At 48.3% G+C, this 20719-nt stretch overlaps 2 protein-coding genes and 1 pseudogene across 15 annotated transcripts in view; 1 reads left to right on the forward strand and 2 right to left on the reverse strand.

Moving 5' to 3' along the window:
• The first annotated feature begins 364 nt into the window (after nt 1-364).
• Nucleotides 365-2942, forward strand: Rnf223 (ring finger protein 223). Its single transcript, XM_075945197.1, has 2 exons — nt 365-482; nt 1839-2942. Exon 2 carries the CDS (start codon nt 1848-1850, stop codon nt 2823-2825), a length of 978 nt encoding a protein of 325 aa, XP_075801312.1. The 5' UTR covers nt 365-482; nt 1839-1847; the 3' UTR covers nt 2826-2942.
• Nucleotides 2943-11525: 8583 nt separating this feature from the next.
• On the reverse strand, nt 11526-11995 carry LOC142833365 (single-stranded DNA-binding protein 2 pseudogene; annotated as a pseudogene).
• Nucleotides 11996-14805: 2810 nt separating this feature from the next.
• The window catches only part of Agrn (agrin), a 31589-nt gene continuing 25675 nt past the window's right edge, over nt 14806-20719 (reverse strand). For 4 of the 14 annotated variants that reach the window (XM_075946819.1, XM_075946814.1, XM_075946822.1 and 1 more), the window contains 14 exons: nt 20385-20614; nt 20160-20294; nt 19930-20029; nt 19681-19845; nt 19406-19517; nt 19183-19194; nt 18840-18956; nt 18504-18696; nt 18333-18420; nt 18123-18146; nt 17352-17384; nt 16833-17057; nt 16457-16560; nt 14806-16188 (listed from right to left, as the gene is read on the reverse strand). In XM_075946819.1, coding sequence (XP_075802934.1) covers nt 16031-16188; nt 16457-16560; nt 16833-17057; nt 17352-17384; nt 18123-18146; nt 18333-18420; nt 18504-18696; nt 18840-18956; nt 19183-19194; nt 19406-19517; nt 19681-19845; nt 19930-20029; nt 20160-20294; nt 20385-20614 — 1696 coding nt within the window. In that variant the 3' untranslated portion in view covers nt 14806-16030. Of the gene's footprint in view, nt 16189-16456; nt 16561-16832; nt 17058-17351; nt 17385-18122; nt 18147-18332; nt 18421-18503; nt 18697-18839; nt 18957-19182; nt 19195-19394; nt 19518-19680; nt 19846-19929; nt 20030-20159; nt 20295-20384; nt 20615-20719 lie in introns of all 14 variants that reach the window. The other 10 variants (XM_075946816.1, XM_075946823.1, XR_012907572.1 and 7 more) reach the window with 7 other exon arrangements.

Here is a 20719-nt window from a genome sequence, read left to right on the forward strand (position 1 = left end):
GGAGAGGGGATTTATCTGAATACATGAGCCTCTACTCTCGGTCCTGAGCCCTAAGACTCAGCCTGTGCTGATCCTGGACCTATTCTGGCTCCACACCCATTCTGGGCCTGCCAGGGAGAGACCAGCCAATCTCTGATGTCTAACGTGTTCAGGGCCACACCCCCAGCTGCTGTTACCTAGAAGGTATAAATAAACCTGCTTCAAAGCTCATGGCCTGAGAATTCACACCTGTTGCAGTCAGCCAGCTCCTGGATGAACACACACATCGTACCTTCCATTCCCACGTACACAGAAGAGGTGCGCCAGCTGGACCGGTACCACAGAAGGCTGTTGGCTGCTGGCCTGTGGAGGAACACTTGCCAGGTGGAGCAGAGGCTGGGCCGGACCTGAAGGAGGGGGAACAAGTCAGCCTAGAAGCGCAGAGCTTTGCTGTGACCAGGGAAGAGGATCATGCTCAGGAACTGCTGACTCCTGGCTACCAGGTAAGGTCAGCTCAACTTTTCACCTATACAGTCTCGGAGTGAGGCCCCTTTACGGAAGGTGGGGCCTGGTGCCAAGGAATCAATCATATGAACAGCGCAGGTCAGAGGAGGATAGACTTTGTCAGACCTGTCAAGGCTGCCTCCAGGAAGTGGTGACTTCGAATGCCAGAAGGCTGGAGCCCTCCTGATGTCACAGTGACGTCAGATGACTCACGTGGACCCAGTGATGACTCAGCAATCCTTGAGCCGTTTTACTTACTCACCCACTCACGGTTAACCAGTGAGGCAGGGAGAGGGTTTATCTCTGCCATGACTGCTGGGCTCCATGGGTTATAAGGACAATGCTTGTGCTGTGATCAGGATGCCTGTGGCTCCTGAAGTGGCAGCCTTGCCCAGGGGAGGTCAGTGTGTTTCTAGCATTCCTCCCAGGGAAGTAGGAGAAGGGGTCAAAGAAGGCCTGAATCTTCCACATCCCACTGGACAGGAATCTGTATGATTCTGATATTGGCAGAACAGGGCAGGTGTGTGTGTGTGTCTGTCTGTCTGTCCGTCTCTCTGACTGCACAAGAGTGTGAGTGGGCATGTCTGAAGCAGCCTCATTCCTCTGGCCATTGACTAAGGATCATTTATAACCCCTGGCACTTGTTTCTGGGTTCTGGCACTTGTCCTTATCCCTACCAAACAAGATAGCCCTAGATTCCAGGCTGCAGCTGTTAGAAACTCAGGCCTCTGTTTCTCAGAGCTTTATGGGCCCACGTGTTCTCCCAACCACCCCAGAATCCTTATATATCTGCTGGCAACTCAGACACTGCCATACAAATCAGGGACCCACACTGGGACCAAGTTCAACCCCCCACTCCTTGTTCCAGAGCCACAGGTAGCTCATGAACCTGCCAGGGCCCAGTGTCCAGTTGGGTCTGGTACAGAAGCCCCTAGCTAAGTCACTCTACTTTGGAGATGACTTCTCCATATGGGACCTGTTAGTGTTCTTTGGTATGGGTTCAGCCTTGTAGAGCATAGACATAAATGGTAGCCGTAGTGGGCGACTCTCATCAACATGGGTAAGGATGGGCAACAGGTGTCCAGCCACCATGTTGGCCATCCCTAGCACATGGCCTCTATTGAAACCCATCTAGACTGTTCATGCCTGGCATACCGTGGGATTGTTGACCTTGTAATGAATGGAGCAGGCTAAGTTACAGATTGGCCATGGGTGGGATTTTGGAGGTGCCTTTAGGTAGATAGTGTCCTTCATTGGAATCTTTGGGTCTGATGCAGGGGAAGAGAAGAGGTTGGTGTGACAGACTGACTTTCCAGGAAAAGGGCAGCTCGTGACGGCCTGTCTCTATTCCACAGCTCAGAATCATGTCATCAGGCCGGCGGGTGTGGTATACAGCTCACCGCCAGAGCAGCTCCACAGCCACGGTGCCCAGGTCGCCCGGCCCAGTTGGGAGCCCCAGGTCGCCCGGCCCAGTTGGGAGCCCCAGGTCGCCCGGCCCAGTTGGGAGCCCCAGGTCGCCCGGCCCAGTTGGGAGCCCCAGGTCGCCCGGCCCAGTTGGGAGCCCCAGGTCGCCCGGCCCAGTTGGGAGCCCCAGGTCGCCCGGCCCAGTTGGGAGCCCCAGGTCGCCCGGCCCAGTTGGGAGCCCCAGGTCGCCCGGCCCAGTTGGGAGCCCCAGGACCCCCAGTACTCCTGGCTCAGAGAAGGTGGCCTCCCCACTGGAGTGTTCCATCTGCTTCTCAGGCTATGACAACATCTTCAAGACACCCAAGGAGCTCTCCTGTACTCATGTCTTCTGCCTTGAGTGTTTGGCTAGGCTGGCAGCTGCCCAGCCTGCAGGCCGTCCTGGCAGAGAAGCTGTACCCTGCCCATTCTGCCGGCAGCCCACCACTGTACCTGCTGCTGGGGCTCCTGCGCTGCGTACCAGCCGTCAGCTGCAGGCCAAGATGCCAGTGCACTTGCAGAGAGAGGAGCCCGTGTGGCTTGAGGGCACCAAACTGTGTTGCCGCCCCTTGTCCACCACTTCTGGCCAAGGGGCCAGTGACTTTGTGTGTGTGGATGTAGGCCTGAGCAAACCAGCGGAACCCACACTGCCTGCACCTATCCAGGACCCCCCTGAACCCAGGCGAGGCTGGCTGGCCCGCTGCTGGACACGGTTTGGAGACTGGCGTCAGGTAGCACTAGTTTCTGTGTTGTTGCTGTTGCTATTTTGTGTGGTCCTCTGGCCTGTGCACTGTGCATTCAAAACTGGAAATCTGCGCTGCATTAACCGGCCATCTGTAATCACTGCTGCTGTCACTTCGACTACTGACACGCTCTTTTTTGGGCTCCTAGCCAACAAATAGGGTCAACACTTTGTCCAGGCCAACTGTCCTGCTTGCTCCATGGATGGATCCTGACCTAACAAGGTCAAGGACACAGCAGCTTTGGGAGTTGGTTTCCCAGAACCAAAGACATGTATGTGTCCCTCACTCTCTAGGGCTAGGTGCCAATAGGAAGAAAAAGGTCTTCAAAGCCTCTAAGAAATACAGGCATCGGGCTGGAGAGATGGCTCAGTGGTTAAGAGCGTTGCCTGCTCTTCCAAAGGTCCTGAGTTCAATTCCCAGCAACCACATGGTGGCTCACAACTATCTGAAATGAGGTCTGGTGCCCTCTTCTGGCCTTCAGGCATACACGCAGAAAGAATATTGTATACATAATAAATAAATAAATATTTAAAAAAAATAAAAGAAATACAGGCATCTAAGGGCTCCAGAAACTGCCTTCTGACCCTGTCTTACAGATGGGGAAAGGAACCTTCCTGGACACACCGAAGTCCCCAAAAGGCAGAAGTTTGCCATCCTTTCCTTTTTTAAATTAAATTTATTTATTTTATACCCTGACTGAAGTTTCCTCCCCCGCTCCTTTCTTTCTCAAGACATTTTACCAGGGTCTTTCCTAGTTCCTTTCTTTGGGAAGGGCTGGACCCTTCCACTCAGTGGGGACGCTGAGCAGCTAGTTCTCTTAATAAGAGTGACAGTGGAAAGGTAGGGCACCTCTGCCCATTCACAGCAGGGACGTGTCTTCTGTCTCTGGCCATTATGAACAGTACATTTCAAAATAAATTATTTTGTATAAATACTGTTTCTCTGTGTGCCTCTTCTTCATCCCCCACCATTCAGGTTTGTCCTGTTAGTCTCCCACTCCATATTCCCACAATCCAACCTCCACCCAGGTGACCTGACTGGATCGCAGTAGGACCAAAGCTGGGAGGGGGCAGGAGCCAGCATTCATCCTTACTGGCTTCAGAAGGGCAAGGACAACTCTTGACTTGGCTGCTACCCAACACCGTGAAGCTGAGAACCTATAGTGATCCGAAAACCTATAGACCATAGGACCCTTCCAGCAGACCCCAGCCTTCTTTGGGCAAGCCTGGATACTGAAACAGCAAAGTTTAATGTCATGAGGGTCACAGCCACCCAGGTTCTACCATTAGCCCTAGAAATTCTGTACTACAAGGTTGAGTATGACCAGGAGAGCCCAGGCCAGTTCCAGCTTGGGCAGGTCTCAGCCTCCTCACCTCTAACACCAAGGTCCAGCTACTTCCTCCTCTAACCAGCTGTGCTTTTGTTAGGGCAGAGAGGAGATTTACAGAGGTCCTAGAGAATCTGGATCCAGCTGCGGGGAGCAGGGGAATCCTAATACACCCCTGACCCCAATGCCAGTAGATACAGAACTGAGAACTTTACTGAAGATGCCAGAAAGCCACAGACCACCCGTGACGGGGAAAGGTTCTCCCGTGTCCCATGGGCTAGTGACATTGCATCCTGTCATCCATAGTGATGCACACATGTGGAGTCACACTCATGTCACTGGGAGGGCCAGGTATGTGAGAATTTCCATATGGTCACATGAGCATCTCACATGTCACATGCGCTGTCATTCCACAAGCCTTATGCCCTGTGACCAAAACAATGCTGAATCATCACACGGACCAGGTTAAAGGACAGGTCAAGTCAGGCTCAGACTATCCCTATCGTTGTCGCTAAGGTCACACACAGAACTACACAATGTCGGAAACTGTGGCACACACAGGTCCACATGTAGTCACTTATCACAATCCTGGAACCGGGCCAGGACCCTGGGATCGCCAAATGCTCCTCCCACGGCTGGCACCCAGGCTTGTCTGGATTGAGGAGCAGCTCCTGGGATGCTTTTCACAGCTTCAGTCATGGTCAGGCAGTAAATGGCACCCCGGGTTTCCCTAGCCCAGGTTATGATGGTCCTGATCCCCGTCGAGATCCCCAGGCACCCAAGATGCTGCGGGCGGCAGGTACCACTCGGGTTGGTGGCTGTGGCTGACCTCAAGCCGCCATTCAGATACTCTGGCTCCTCCCAGTGCTCACTCTGAGGCAGGGACCTGGTGCCGGTACACCTTTGCAGGCTAGCGCTTCCCCTCCCCACCCGTTCGCGCGGTCTCAGCTTCTGGTCTTCGGTTGCCGCTGCCGCATCAAGATGCAAGCTTTCCTGAAGCAGCCTCAATTTGAACCGGTGGCCGGCGCCCGCGGTGGTGGTCGTTGCTCGCCACCAACTGTGTATCGTTATTCCATAAGGCAATGTCTCAGTCCAAGCCTGGGTGTGGCCTAAATGGCGAGGTGTGTTTCAGTGGGTCCCAAAGGGAGGCAGGGAGAGGAGGAGTGCAGGGGTGGAGTCGGGGAGGAGGCGGGACCCAGAGAGGAAGGCGGCTCTTTGGGGAAGTGGCCAACTGGCAAAGGTGAGTCTGGAGGTGGATTCGTAGGGTGGAAGTGGGAATTGTGCCGTGCAGCTCAAGTGACTGCGTCCGCAGTCAACCGGAACATTAGACGATGCTGTTGGTCCTATGAGGGCCACTGGCGGCTTGTTGGACCTGTATGGATCCCGGTGGCCCATCCCCCGGACACATCTAAGATACACTACACACTACTTCTGACTCTGTTTCGCCGCTATGGACCAGGCTCATCTCCGGGAATCTTCAGGACGTCAGCGGGCTCCCGCAGGACTTTTCCAGCCAAAGTGGAGCCCGCTGAGGTACTACTACCAATGCTGGAGCCGCCTGCTCGGTTGTGGAGTTCACGGAAGAGAAACACGGATTGCTGGGACCCTCGTGGGTGGACATAGAGCTAAGCCAGAAATGATCACTTGGAGGGACTGATGATTCAAGACCAGAGTCAAATAGGAGAAGCAAGGAAATTCTAGGAGTGGGACAGAGACCCCAAGTGTTTTAGGTTCCCAGGGAAGGAAAGAAAGGGCAAGATGGGTAACATTGAGTTCTATTTGGGAAAAGTCACTCTTAGGGACTTCTGAGGAGCAACACTTTCCACTGCTTCCACCCACAATGCAGGCAGAGAGAATCTGTACTATTGAACACAAAAAGGATACCAAAGCTGATTTGGGTCAGGAAGGACATGGGAGGAGGGGAGAGCTAGGTCTGGAGTTGAGAACTTATTTTGGCTTCCCTTTCTATGATCAAATACCACGACAAAAAGCAACTTGGGGAGAAAAGGGTTTATTTCAGTTTACAGATTATGGTGCATTATGAAGGGAAGTCAGGGCAGGAACTCAAGGCAGGAACCTGGTGGCAGGAACAGCAGATCACAGAGGAATGCCGCTTACTGACTTGTTTCCTATGTGTAGGCAGAGACTGCGCCTTCATTTCCCAACTGCCCAGACCCAAATAATCACACAGAAACTGTATTAGTTACAACATTGTTTGGCCAATGGTTTGTACATATTTTTACTAGCTCTTATATCTTAATTTAACCTATTTCTATTAATCTCCTTTTTTCTGTCTAAATAAAAAGAAAGGTTTTAACTTTAACATAGCAAAATTACATATAACAAAACAGTTATCAAGCAAGAATTATAGTTACAATATTTAGTCTATTTATATTTGGTAAGTGAAGGAAAATACTCTGCTATTTATCCTATCTTTGTGAGTCTAAAGCTTTAAAGCTTTATGTTTAATTTATCTTTCATCATAACTAAGGAACACTAACTATAACCATCTTTTTTTTTTTTTTTTTTGGTTTTTCGAGACAGGATTTCTCTTTAGCTTTGGTGCCTGTCCTGGAACTAGCTCTTGTAGACCAGGCTGGCCTCGAACTCCCAGAGATCCGCCTGCCTCTGCCTCCCGAGTGCTGGGATTAAAGATGTGCGCCACCACCGCCCAGCCAACTATAACTATCTTAACTCCATCAAAGACCCTAGAAGGATATAATATTATCTAAGTAAACAGGAAGTGCATTGTAAACAACTTCCAAAGTTCTACAATTGGCAGAGACTTCTTGCTGCCTGGACAGTCACCCAAAATTCTTCTGTAACATTGGATCATCCATCTTCAGCCTACAGGCCCATAATATCTGGCAGACTTTTCAGTGAAGCAGGAAATTTGAAGACCTGTTTTGCCTTGTACTGGCCAAGTTCGTCAGTTTCTTTCTTTCTTTCTTTCTTTCTTTCTTTTTCTTTCTTCTGTTTTCTGTAGAATGTCTGGCAGGGTGTTTTTGGTTTGGGGGGGGGTTTGTGTGTGTGTGAAGCAGGAATCCTGAAGGACCGTCTTTTGGAAAGTTCAGCAGTCACTTTTTTGTGTGTCCTGCATGTCCAGTTCATACAGCATACCATCAAGCAGTTTCTTGCAAAATAGCTAGCCTTGTCATATTGAAGGCAAATTCCATAATGAGTTTTTTCAATCCCCATCAACCTCTCTGAAGTAACTGGTGCTGCCAGAAGCAGACATGTCTCACTGTCAAGAAAAGTCTAAGTTCTTAAAACCTTTTAAATGCCATATTCTGTAGGGCTTTGAAAGATTTGAAGAATACCTATCCATCTGAAATATATCTCTGTATATCTAGAAAACCTATCTAATATGACTACAAGTTTGACTATTATAGATAATTATCTATTTTTAATTATATGTATTTTTAATTATACATTATATTTTTAAATGAGCTGTATAAACATAATACCTTAAATAAGAGTAGAAATATACATATACAAAATTGATCTTAAATTTGTGTCAATAAACCAAAGTCCATACCAAGGTAAAGTGTTCATTCCTATATTATATCATACACCCCCCCTTTTTTTTAATCAATCCCCTTTAAACATTTATAAACAATCATTTTGGAAATTGGGGCATAGTTCTTTCCAAACTTCTTCCTGCTGTTTGTTGGGTAGTTTTAGGGTTCATGGAGACCTTTCAGGGGTCTTGTTCCATCAAACCATACTAGTCTAGAAGTAATCAGCAGGTTTTCCTCTTCTGCGGAAGCAAAAGCGGAACCACTTCTCCAAAGTAGCATATCCTTAAACTCAAATTTTGAAGTCAAGATACCTTTAAAATTGTTTCCCATGAATTAGACAGAAAGATTTCAATAATGACGACACAAGTCATTTTACTGCTCGTCAGCCAAAAAAAAATGAGGGCTAGGGTGTAGTGGCCTTTCATTTGTATTTTAATAAATAAAGCTTGCCTGAAGTTCAGAGAGTGAAACAGCCCCACTGGTCAGCAGTGGTAACACACACCTTTAATCCCAGTAGCCATACTAGTTACCATAGAATTTGAGCAGTGTATGTTCACCTTTAACCCCAGAATTATAGAGGATTATAAAGCAGGAGGAGACAGCTCTCAGACACAGTCTCATTCTGAGATTCTTGGAGACAGGATCACCATTTCCAACTGAGGTAGAGGTAAGAGCCAGTGGTTGGCCGGTTTGCTTTTCTGACCTTGAGATTGAGTATCTGTCTCTGAGTTTTTGTTAATTGTGCTTCACTGGGGTGCTGAGAGGAAGGACGTGAGTCCAAAAGACAAGAAGGCACGGAGGCTGAAGGGCTGAGCCTGAAGGACACTTAGACCTAAGAAATGAAGGGTTGGGTAGGCGGATTGTTGGGACATGGAGTCTGAAAGACAAAAAGCCTCACTTTTGGGGAATTCCCCCAGGTGATTGTCAGGCGAGAGCCAACTAGGAGGAGGGGTTCTCACCAATTGTTGCCAGCTAAACAATATATAAAAAGCAGTGAGAATAATAGGAATTGTTCATTTTTTAAGCTCTCAAGTAAGTGACTTTATTCCTGTCCATTATCACAGACATTTACAAAACCATAACGTGACTTCACCTTAAAAAATAATCTGTAAGAGCCGGGCGGTGGTGGCACACGCCTTTAATCCCAACACTCGGGAGGCAGAGGCAGGCGGATCTCTGTGAGTTCGAGGCCAGTCTGGTCTACAAGAGCTAGTTCCAGGACAGGAACCAAAAAGCTACGGAGAAACCCTGTCTCGAAAAATCCTTAAAAAAAAAAAAATCTGGAGGAATGGCTGGGGCTGGAGAGATGGCTCAGAGGTTAAGAGTACTGGTTGCTCTTTCAGAGGTCCTGAATTCAATTCCTAGCAATCACGTGGTGGCTCACAACCATCTTTAATGAGATCTGGTGCCCTCTTCTGGCAAGCAGGCAGAACACTGTATAGTAAATTCTTTTTTTCTCTGATTTTTTTATTACTTTATAAATAATAGGAATCAAAATTTCCACTTCCTACCCTCTTCCCACTTCCCTCCCACTCTCCAACTCCCCCTCCCCACTCTAAAAAAAGACATATAAATTGCATGTGGTAGCATATGCCTTTAATCCCAGCAATTGGGAGGCAGAGTCAAGTAGATCTCTGAGTTTGAAACCATCCTTGTCTATAGAATGAGTTCCAGGACAGCCAGAGCTATACAGAGAAACTCTGTCTTAAAAAAAACAAAACAAACATATAAAGCTATAAAGCAGTGATATACACAGCACAAAATAGTTCAGCCAGTTGCAGAAGCAACCTTTAATAATCAAAATGGAAAAGTGAAATAAAAGGATGTAGCAAAATTCCCAACCACTTCTACTTAAGACATTATGTAGTCAGGCACCAAACATAGTGGTGTGTGCCTTTAATCCCAGCACTTGGGAGGCAGAGGCAGGCCAATTTGGTCTATATAGTGAGATCCTGTCTTGAAAAAAACAAACATGTCATGTAGAATCTTACAATGCCCTATAGATTGATGCATACATGTGTATATGTGCATGTAGGTCTACATATGTGATACATTTTCTTTCCCACACATATTACACAGAAATTATTTGCAGTTCAGTTTAGGACATGCTTTTTTTTTTAGATTTATTTATTTTATGTAAGAGTCCTCTATCTTCATGTACGCCTTTATGCCAGCAGAGGGCATCAGATTGATCCCACTACAGATAGTTGTGAGCCACTATGTGGTTGCTGAGAACTGAATTCGGGATCTCTGGAAGAGCAGCCAGTGCTCTTAACCTCTTCTCTCCAGCCCTAATTTAACAATTCCACCTGGTTGATATGACGTCATGATACTGCTAGCTTACTACAAGACCTGTTTTGAGTACCAGCTGCACAAGACAGTTCCAACTTGGTTAGCTGAAATGGTGCACATCTTTTACAACATTCTGGCCAGACCTGCACAAAATGCTCAGAGACTATTTGCTATCTTACCAGACATTAATCTTGAAATTTAACCATCATTTTACTTTCACAGGATTCCCCCAGAAAGAACGTCACCCCCATGACAGCTGGAAGTAATTCTAGAGGACAATGCCCCCTCTCCCACTAAAGTTTGTCCTTGGGTTTTGGGACATCATTTAGGGGTTGATTATAATTAGTATACGGTTGAGGGTTGGGGGAGGAAATTTTACAAGCCTAGGGATCTTTTAGGGAAAAAAAAGAGGGATAATTGGATGATGGGATAATAGATAGATTGGTACTTGTGAGTTATTGTTTTTTAGACAATTATATTGGCATCGATTTTTGTATATTGATGCAAAGTTAAATTATATTGACTATTGTATGCATGCATGTTTCTACCTGTTTTAAACATTTTTTGTGTATTGATATATATTGTATTGATATATGTATATTTACCATATTGCAGTGTACATTTCTACCTCTGATTAAGATACTTATATATTGTTTATGTATTGATATATATTTACCATATTGCAATGTATATTTGTACATTGTTTACATTTGGAGGTCATTGTCCTCATTTATTGCACAGTTGTTTATTGTCTTAGTCTTTAAGTTAGGTATTGAGAATTATATAGATTAATAGTCATCTATGTTTGTCATTTATAATTAGACTAATCAGGTTCTTTAGATATATAGAGATTATATTCAGTATACATAGATAATCTTCAACCTCTTCAAAGAGCTGTAGAAAATGGCCTTTAATCTAACTCAGAGTTTTGTGGTAGAGAGACACAATCGCTCCTGGCAACACTGATCTACTCCCAAGAGAATGTTGAGCACCAAAGACACTCCACCTGGATCCTTTCTTCTTGGCAGAACTGGCCTTTGGGCAAAGAAATACCCATACCTCAACCACTGACAGAGATACAGAGTATCCGTAAATAGATAAAACAGGACTGTCATATCCTGTCAAGACAGGGTAAGATAGTTTTGAAAAGTTTCTTGCCTTTGAAAATGGTATGTCAGTTACGTTAGGCCTTAGCCAAAGTTGGTTGCTTCAACGCTGCAAATGTGACTTTGGGTGATTGCCCAGGTAGCTAGTTGTCTCTGTGATTTGTTGCATGTTTTGGAAGTTGTTTGATTGCACTTCCTAATTACTCAGGTAACATTATTTCCCTTCTCAGATCTTCGATGGGGTTGAAGACTATATAAATGTAGTTACTTTCCTCTCATGACTTGGCCAAGTTATTTATTATACAAGACTTAAGCTAGTTAGAATAGGATATTTGTACTTACTGTATATAATTTCGTAGTAGGTTTAGAACTCTCTTACTTAAACAAAAGGGGGAGCTGTTGCAGGAGCTCCTTCAGCCAACAGCCGCTGAGTAGGACAATTCTAAAGTGCTACGCCACTGAATCACATTCGGACCTGCTTTCTTCACAAAAGGTTGGTTTGGTGTGACTGAGATTCCCTTTTTAACTCCACACTGATGAGCAGCTTTCTGTAGTAGTTCTGTGAAGGGCTGACTATGGTGGTTCTCTTGAAATTTGGTAATAACTTACACATTCATGTCATGCTGGCGGAGTAACTCTTACTCTGAAAATGATTTAAGAAATTTCCTCACCCCATTTTGCTTCATGCCTTGGAGTGCCCAGCAGGTTACTCAAACTCATATTATTCGGATAATTCTTGGAAACACCATCCATATCTCCTGAGCCTAAAGAGTCATTCATGAGATTGGACTCTATTCCTCCTAATCCACCATGGGCCCATCTCACCCAGGGACTATTGGAAAATTAGGCCTGTTAGGCCCAGAAGGTACTGCATCCTAGAAGACCTATTTGATTCCCAGGAGACACTAAAGAATATGGTATTAAATTGGCATCTGTTGGGTTTGGCCAAGGTTTACCATCTGGACCCATGTTCATTCCATGCATTCCAGGGTCACCTGAAGTATTCAGTAGGACTCTCATCACATCTCCATACTTCTATGATCCTAAAGGCACCACCATTCCTCTTGGAGGAGTCAAACCCATGTTTGGATGTCCATGTCCTCCTGAGTGCTGGCATTAAAGGGAGGTTTTTTGTTTTTTTAAGTTTTATAGGGAGTTTTTGGAGTTTTAGAGACTTTTGGTATTTGGAGACGGAACTTTTATAAGTTTGAACATTTTATATCATATGTGTAGGTGCTACTACAACATGTCCCCTGGAACTGTAGTTACAGGCAGCTATGAGCCTTCTGACATGGGTGCTGGGCACCAGACTCCAGTCCTCTGGAAGACCAGCAAGTGCTCTTAATCACTGATCGATCTTTCCACCTAGCCCCTATTTTTGTTTTGTTTTGTTTTGTTTTTTGGTTTTTCGAGACAGGGTTTCTCTGTGGCTTTGGAGCCTGTTCTGCCTATTTTTGTTTTTAAATAGGGTCTCATTATGTAGTTCTAACTGTACTGGAACTCACCACATAGACCAGGCTAGCTTTGAACTCAAAAAGCTCTATCTATGCCTCCAAAGTGCTGGAATTAAAGGCATGTATCACTGTGCCCTAGGGTTTATGTGTTTGAACGTTTGCCTGCAAGTACACATGTACACTATAAGCATACCTGACGCCATCAATGATCCCCAGGAACTGGAGCCACCATGTGGGTGCTAGGAACCGAGCCCTGGTCCTGTGCAAATGCTCTCAACTGTTAGAAGTTGGAAGCCATCTCTCCAACTTCCTCCCAACCCCCAGCACCCTCCCCCTCTTTTTTTTTGGGTCAAGGACATTATAATATGTAGTCCTGGCTAGCCTGGAATTTGATGTTATAGACCAGGCTGGCCTTGAACCAACTGAGATCTGCCTACTTCTGCCTCCGGGAGAGTTGGGACTAAAGGTATGTGGTCCCCACTTTTGAATAAAGGATGTATATAGGCTTCTAGACTTAAGAAAGGCATGGCCCTTAACCTGCTGGGCACCCTCCTTACACAGTAAGCTTGATGAATATAGATTTCCCCTGCCCCTCACGCTTGAGGCTCCTTCTGTAATTATTAACATTCTACTGTTCTGTTTCCACCCTCAGATCCCACATCCTCACATAGCCACGGAGAGCAAGTTCACTGTTATTTTATCTTTCTCTCTTAGAACACATGCCTTTAGTCCCAGTACTCTGGAGCTGGAAGCAGAGGCAGGTGGATATCTGAGTTGGAAGCAGCCCAGTCTACAGAGTGAGTTCCAGTTCCAGGACAGTCCGGGATACACAAAGAAACGCTGTTCTCTCTTTTAAAAAATATTTATTCGCCGGGCGATGGTGGCGCACGCCTTTAATCCCAGCACTCAGGAGGCAGAGGCAGGCGGATCTCTGTGAGTTCGAGACCAGCCTGGTCTACAGAGCTAGTTCCAGGACAGGCTCCAAAGCCACAGAGAAACCCTGTCTTGAAAAACCAAAAATAAATAAATAAATAGAAATAAAATATTTATTTATTATGTATACAATATTCTGAATATTCTGTCTGTATGTATGCCTTCAGGTCAGAAGAGGGCTGTGGTTGCTGGGAATTGAATCAAAAAAAAAAAAAGTAGTGGCTGCTTCAGAGAACCTGGGTTCAATTCCCAACACCCAGAGGGGGGCAGGTGTGGTGGCACACACCTTTAATTCCAGCACTTGAGAAGTAGAGGTAGAAGGACAGCCAGGCTGTTCCATAGAGAAACCTTGTTTTCCAGTCACAGAAATTACTTCTTGGACAACCCCCCATCTCCTGGTCTTCCAGGCTGGCTTTCCGTTTTAGTCTCCTTTACTTCCCACATGCTATGGATAGGTATATACTCTTCCGTTCTCTGCAGGGTCTCAAGTTCTCTCATCCAGCCCCCTTTAGACCGTTCAAATGCCCCTTCCAACCTGCTCACGCCCCACCTTGCCATGGAGGACCCCACCTTACTAAGTGGTGGTTTGAATAAGAACAGCCCCACAAGTTCATACAGTTGAGTGCTCAGTCATGAGGGGTGGCACTGAGGACTGGTGTGGCCCAAACCAAGGGCTCTCTTCCTGCTCTTTGTGGATCCAGACACAGGACTCTCAGGTACTTCTCCAGCACCATGTCCACCTGCATGCCACCATGCTCCCTGCTGTGGTGATAATGGACTAAACCTCTGAAACTGCAAGCCAGCCCCCTCTGCTTTCTCTAAGAGGTGCAGAGACTGGGCAGTGGTGGTTCATGCCTTTATTCCCAGGACAAGGCAAAGCTTTGAGTTTGAGGCCAGCCGGGTCTACGGAGTGAAGAGACAGGCGAACAAGGGTTGCCATGGTCATGATGTTTTTTCACAACAACAGAACATGGACTAAGACAGGGGTGTCCCAGTAACACAAAACCAGAATAGCATAGTTTTAAACTCACAAGTTCAATGAACCGCCGGGCCAGCTGTACAACCATTTTTCTTCTTGCTCTCAGGGGAAGCCTCAACATTTTGAAGAGTTCCTACTTATGTCTTTTTTGGGGTGCCAATGATCGTTTATAATTTCCTTCTCAGGACTTCCTAGTTAGTGTCTTCTACCATACACACATCTGAACCAGATAAAGGGGCTGCCTGCCTAGCTCATATATTTCCACCAAGGTATTCTCATCCCGACTGGTTTTGTCCTCAGTGCAACCACTAGCTCCCTTCTTTATAATCAGATTGGTACATGCACACACAGAGACACACTGTAGCCTTGTTGCCCAAGGACAGTGGCTTTTTAGTTAGCTTTCATATTCCCCTCCTCCTTCCAAAAGTATGCGTGTTCACCATATAAGACACCTCAGCCAAAAGGAACCATGGACTCCCAGCTCAGGTTCTACTTTCTCCATCAGGCTAGTACAAACACAGCCCCTATTTTAAAGTTTTCACACTTTATTTTATGGTATTTGACACAGACACATACTGGAGTTAGTAACAAGATACCATGCAGCTCCCTCCAGCCTTGGACCACCACAGGAGGAAAAAGGTCGGGCTGCCCCATCCCAGATCTGTCTGGTCTTTCTTCCAACATGATTGTGCTGGACATTAAGGACAGGGAGTGAAGAAACAGATGGTTGCTGCAGTTTAAGGCAATTTTGGCTCTATAGCCACCTCCGCTACCCCCGTACATGCCCTTGGCTGGACACTGGGCAGAAAAGTCACTCAGATGAGGGTTGTCCTCACATTGGACCGATTAATGGTTGGTGTGAGTTAAAACAGGAATGACAGTACTTCCACATCAGAAACCAAGTAAAATCAAGGCTTGAAGAATATGGTTAGAAGTCTGGCTTAGATGTCCTTCGAGAGACAGGTGCAGCTGGCTGCTCAGGCAGGGAAGCATGGAGGTCAACGTCCCACAGTGACTCATTCCTGCCTAGGGGCTCCTAAGTGGTCTGGTATTTGGGGAAAGGTTGGCTACGTCCAAGAGCGGCTGGATAGGTGGGTAGGGCAAACCGAAAGCCAGTCAAGACAACTTAGATGGAGCTTGGCTTATTTCCAGCACCCTGGGACAGGCAGACACATTTGTGGAAGTAAAATGACGCCCCAATATTACAATTTTTCTAAACCACAGCATTGGTACAGGAAGCACTAGGGGTCCAGGCTAGCCTGAGATGAGGCTGGTCCTGGGCACATGCGGGGGAGCAGCATAAGTGGAAACCGACAAAAGGTCCAGTGGTGCTTGCTCTAATGAAGGGCCTCTTCAGCTCCAACAGCCCCTCCTGCTCAGGGACACAGTTCTCATTCAATAAAGCATTAATAACACAGGAGTAGGGTTTGCCAATGGGCTAGGAGACCCACAAGACCAATACAAACAGACAGGTAGGTACGTACAGTGCAAGGGGCCGAGACATGGTACCTTAGGCAGAGGAGTGTGTCCTAAGGCTGCCTCCAAAGCCCTGGGCTCTTAGTTGCCATGGTCTACGTATGAGTCCCTCAGCACCACTTTTGCTTCCGCAGCACAGCTGCCTGGACGGAAAAAGAAGCCAGGCCAGCAGTCCTTCTGGCCAACGTGCAGGCAAGAAAATCATATAAAAAAAAAGCAACAAGTTTACAAAAATAAAAAAATAATTACAGTACGGAGAGTGGGAGCTCTGGTAGCTCAGGGAGTGGGGCAGGGCCTCAGCTCTGGTTTGGTGACAGCGTCTTCCAGTAGGTGTAGCTGGCGATGGCCTACCACCACGTCCCGCAGACAGCCTACAAAACCTGTGCCATAGGCCTTGGGGAGAGCCTGTCCCACAGGCAGCTTCTGGAGGCCTCCTACAGGACAGACAGTAGATCAGTAGGCAGTGATGCCAACATATGGGGCCCCCCAGCACCTGAATACAAGTGGGGGTGCCACACATGAACACAGATCCCTATGGCCTAAGATCTGCAGAGTTAACACAGAAAAAGGTGCTACATTGCCCTGGCTAGCCCATCTGTTATCCAGATGGGGTTGATATGGGTGTCAGCTCTAGGATAGTCTATCCCTTATATAGTTGGAGACCCTTGGGTATCTCCTCCCCTGTCACCTCCAAACACTCACCAAGCCACAGGGCTCCATCTGTGTCCAGTTGTGTGGCACCCAATGGGGAAGAGCCAGTCACAGGGGCCTCGTTGCCCACCTGAAGAGAACCTTCCCTCTGTTCCCTAGGGGATAGGTGGGGCAAAGCTGTTAAGAGCCCCCTCCCTCCCTCCCTTCTCTAGGACCCAGGCCCCACATTTTCTCTATCACATGCCTTGTAGATACCACACTCTGGAAATGACATGTATATTCTCCCAGGCTCCCAGGAGACAGTGGTTGATTGCTTCTCCTGCGTCTGTTTGTAGCTCCCCCTTCCCCTTCTCACTAGTCAGGCTACTAGTGACCATGAGTGACTGGGTATCACTACCCACTGTTATTCTCAGTGGGCTCCACTGACCTGTGAGCCCTGACTCGAAGCCATCGGTTGGTGTTGACCTTCACAGTGGAGCGCAGCACAACTGGCTGGGAACCTAAGTCATAGCTTAGCTGCAGGTATCCGTCCACAATGGCCAGAGCCACATAGTCCGCACGTTCTGTGGCTTTGCCACTCCACAGTACCAGCCCCTGTGTGGCCTCGGTGCGCAAGCTCAGTTCAAAGTGGTTGCTCTGTAGGGCCTTCTCACTGAAAAGTGAAAGGACGGGTCAGAGGCTTCCAGGAGGGTGATTGGTAGGTAATGGAGGTGGGGTAGGTGTGGGTGTTGTTACAGCACAAAAGCTTGAGCTACTACCATGGAGATCAGAAGCTGGTGATCAGACCCAGGCAGCTGGGTGGGCAGGGGGGCAACACCAACAGTGAGACAAAGGAGAGAGGGAAGACACGATCAACTAGACAAAGTTGATCGGAGAGGTGGCAGACAAGAGGCAGGCACATGGCAAGGTAATGTGCTGGGTCTCTCAGGTACTGCCATGTGCTTACCTGAAAAGGGCCCCGGAATCCAGAGTTTCAGGGCTTAGAAGCAGGAAGAGAGGGAAGCAGTAAGCAGGAGACAAGACAGGCTGAATGCAGGCCAAAATTCCCTTTGTCAACATGTGCAGGTGACAGGAAGAGCAAGCATGACTCCAGGGGACCAATGGCCTTTCCCACAAAGGGTTTTGGCAGTGACCCTTATGTAACACTTATGTTGGGCACATGCCCTAGTGGGTAGTTCAAGGAGAGAAGCATTGGTGATATGGGATGGACATGAAGGGTCTTCTGATGGCAGCAGTCGTGGAGATGCCCTAGCACATATATGATCGTGTCTGTCTCACACACACACACACACCCCACCCACATTTGCATACATGTGCACATATCTACACAAACTCACATTTACATTTGCACGTTGCACACACATACAGGCATATATAGATATAATACGAACATATATACCCACAAATTAGATATACACCCAAGTACATAACTACACATAGAAACGTGTATACATATATATATATATACAAGCACAAAATCACACTTGTACTGGAGCCTACGTTGTAGGTGATGGCCCTTGGCAGGTATATCCTAGGAAGAGGACTGACCATTTCCAAGGTAGGAAGCTGGGCCTGACGGTATATAAACAGGCCCCAACCCCATCTTCCATCCACGGTAGAAATTCCACCTTTACTGGGGCTCAAGATTGTAATGCTGGGAGCAAAGCATGGATATGAGTGAGTGCCAAGGTATGAGTGGAGCCAAGGGCCTACTTACGGTGGAATCTCATTGGTCAGCTCGCTTGCAAACAAAGAGACAGAGATAGTGAGAATGAAGGGGGTAGGGTAGATCCTGGGCCTTCCCTCCTGGCCAGAGCTGAGAGGGGTATGGAGAATCTAACACCTCTACCCGGAATGGCATGCACGAACAGGACCAGACAAGACAGCCGAGGGCGGAGGGAGTGCCTGGCTCCTGACTGCATGTTACCTCTCAGTCACGGCATTGAGGTATTCGACGTAGGTCCGCCCGTCAAAGGCCAGCGTTTCTAGGTCCCCCACTGACTTCTCAACTAGCCCTGGGAGACAGATGGGATGAAATGGGCCTCAGATGAGATCTCCAGGCCATGTCAAGTCTCAGCCCTGGGCTGCCAGTGCTCACCCTTCTCGCAGTGCAGCCCAGAGAAGCCCCCAGAACACAGGCATTCGTAAGTGGCTTCCCTCGGGATACATGAACCCCCATTAAGGCAGGGGTTGCCCGAGGCCTGGGTACAAGGGTGGTCTGTAAAAGGGGAGACGTCCACGGCCTGCAATACATGCTCCCGAGTCAGCAGCTGGTGGCCACTTAGAGACACCTGAGGAGGAGAGGGAGTGCCGTTATCTATCACATCTGCTCCTTTCTCTGATGAGACAGCCCTCACCCAGGACAGAATCCACATATAGAGTGGCCCTCCTCTGTTGCACCGTGGAGAACCCTGGCTGGTACTCGCCCCCATACCAGCTGGATGGCTCCATCGAAGCCAGAAGACACTGCAGCTCCCCGGGCCAGCTTGCTGAAGTCAGGAGCTCCTCCGACATAGAGGGGCTCCTTGAGGTTGAGCATGGTATGAGGCACCTATAGGAGGCATGGGGTAAAAGGTCACGAATGATCCACCCACTGGGCCAGAGTAGGCCAAGCCCCAGGTCAATACGCCCATTTTCTTGATGCCCCACATCTACCCCCTCACTATCTAGGAGGCAGCATTAATCACACAGAAATGGCAGATGTGAATCTTAGTGGGAAAGTGCTACTCTAGGAATGGGTACAAGAGATGGTGAGTTGGGTAAGAGGCCAACAGTACCTTGCGGGATTTCTGACATCCGGAGAGCAGGTGGGGGGGTTGCAGAGCAAGAGCCAGAGAGCAGTGGGGGCAGAAAGGAGACAGATTGAAGCACAGGGCAGACAGAGAAAACAGTTATGTGAGACGTGGCTATCGGGGGCTACGAGCCCCGAGGGAGGAGGAAGGGAGGTGGTGGCGATAGGGTGTGGGAGGTCTGGGCCTTCCTCATGCACTGGATACTCACCGGAGACTCCCCTAGCACACGGGGCCCATCACCCACTCGAAGGGCACCCTTGCGGCCATTTCGTTCCAGGGATACCCTGATCCAGGTGCCCAGGGCTATCGGCTCCTTGCTTCTGCAAAGAGGTATGGATAGGTTCTGGGCTCTGCTCACATCCCTAATATACACACTGACATCCCAGCCTCAGGGTAGTCTTTTAGGTCCTCCCTGTGATCTATGCAGATGGTTCAGAGACAACCTTGGCTAATGCCCAGTCTAGTTACCATATATATGCCCACCTGATGACCGCAGCCCCCTTGCCGAGGTCATAGCGGAACTCCAGGTGCTGGTTATGCAGGGCCAGGGACACAAAGTCCCCTTTGCCATCTGTCTTTTGCCCATTGTAGAGGAGCAAGCCACTGGCCCCACGAGCCAAGAACACCACCTCCAGCGCCATCTTCTCCCTGGGGTCATGTGGGGTTGTGAGAGGGTATCACTGTCTCCTCATCAGGCTGGCTCCCTTCCCTTAACCTTCCTGCCCTACTAACCCCAGGTCTCTCTCGAAGGTGTGCAAGCCTTTTAGTTCCAGGTAGGAGAAGCCACTAAAGTCAGCCAGGAAGGGCCGGGAGTCAGCACCAGTCTCCAGGACTATAAAGGGCCAAACAGATGTCAGACAGGATTTCAGGCTCTGGTTTCCCTACTAACTGGATGGTACACCTGACCCCAAATCAACCCAGGAATTGACCGTCATCTTTCCCCAGCATCTCCTTGACCTTACCCGTCTGGCAGAAGGCACCTCTGCGTCCCAGGGGGCACTCACACTTGGCCCCGCCCCTGGAAAGCACACGACAAGGAGCTGCCCCGTGGCATGGGTTTGGCTGGCAGGGGTTCTTTTCATCTGCACAAGTCGGGCCTGAAGGGAGATTGGGTAGGGGTTCCAGGGAAACATGAGACTCCTCCCACAACACCTAGATACCTGCCCAGGTACCAAGCTAATTCTCACCAAAGCGGTCAGGTGGGCACTGGCAGAGGAACATGCCAGCCTCCAGTGCCTGGCACATAGCCCTGCCATGGCAGGGGTTAGGCAAGCAGGGATGGTCTCCACATTCTCCCACACCCGAGCTTAAGACCACGGCTTCCTGCCAGTTGCCAAGCTCTAGCTGCTGGTTGTTGATGTCCAGTACACGGATGCATCCTTTCAGGCCGATGCCCACAGAGGTCCGGTCAAGCACCCTGACACCAGGAGGGGTCAGAGTCAGAGGCAGCCCTTCATTATCAGCTGTAATACTAACACGCTCCCTAAACTAGGGCTAGGGATTGGGGGTGCCCCTACGCCTA

The sequence above is a fragment of the Microtus pennsylvanicus genome, chromosome 13 (genome assembly GCF_037038515.1).
Source record: "Microtus pennsylvanicus isolate mMicPen1 chromosome 13, mMicPen1.hap1, whole genome shotgun sequence".
Taxonomy (NCBI): domain Eukaryota; kingdom Metazoa; phylum Chordata; class Mammalia; order Rodentia; family Cricetidae; genus Microtus; species Microtus pennsylvanicus.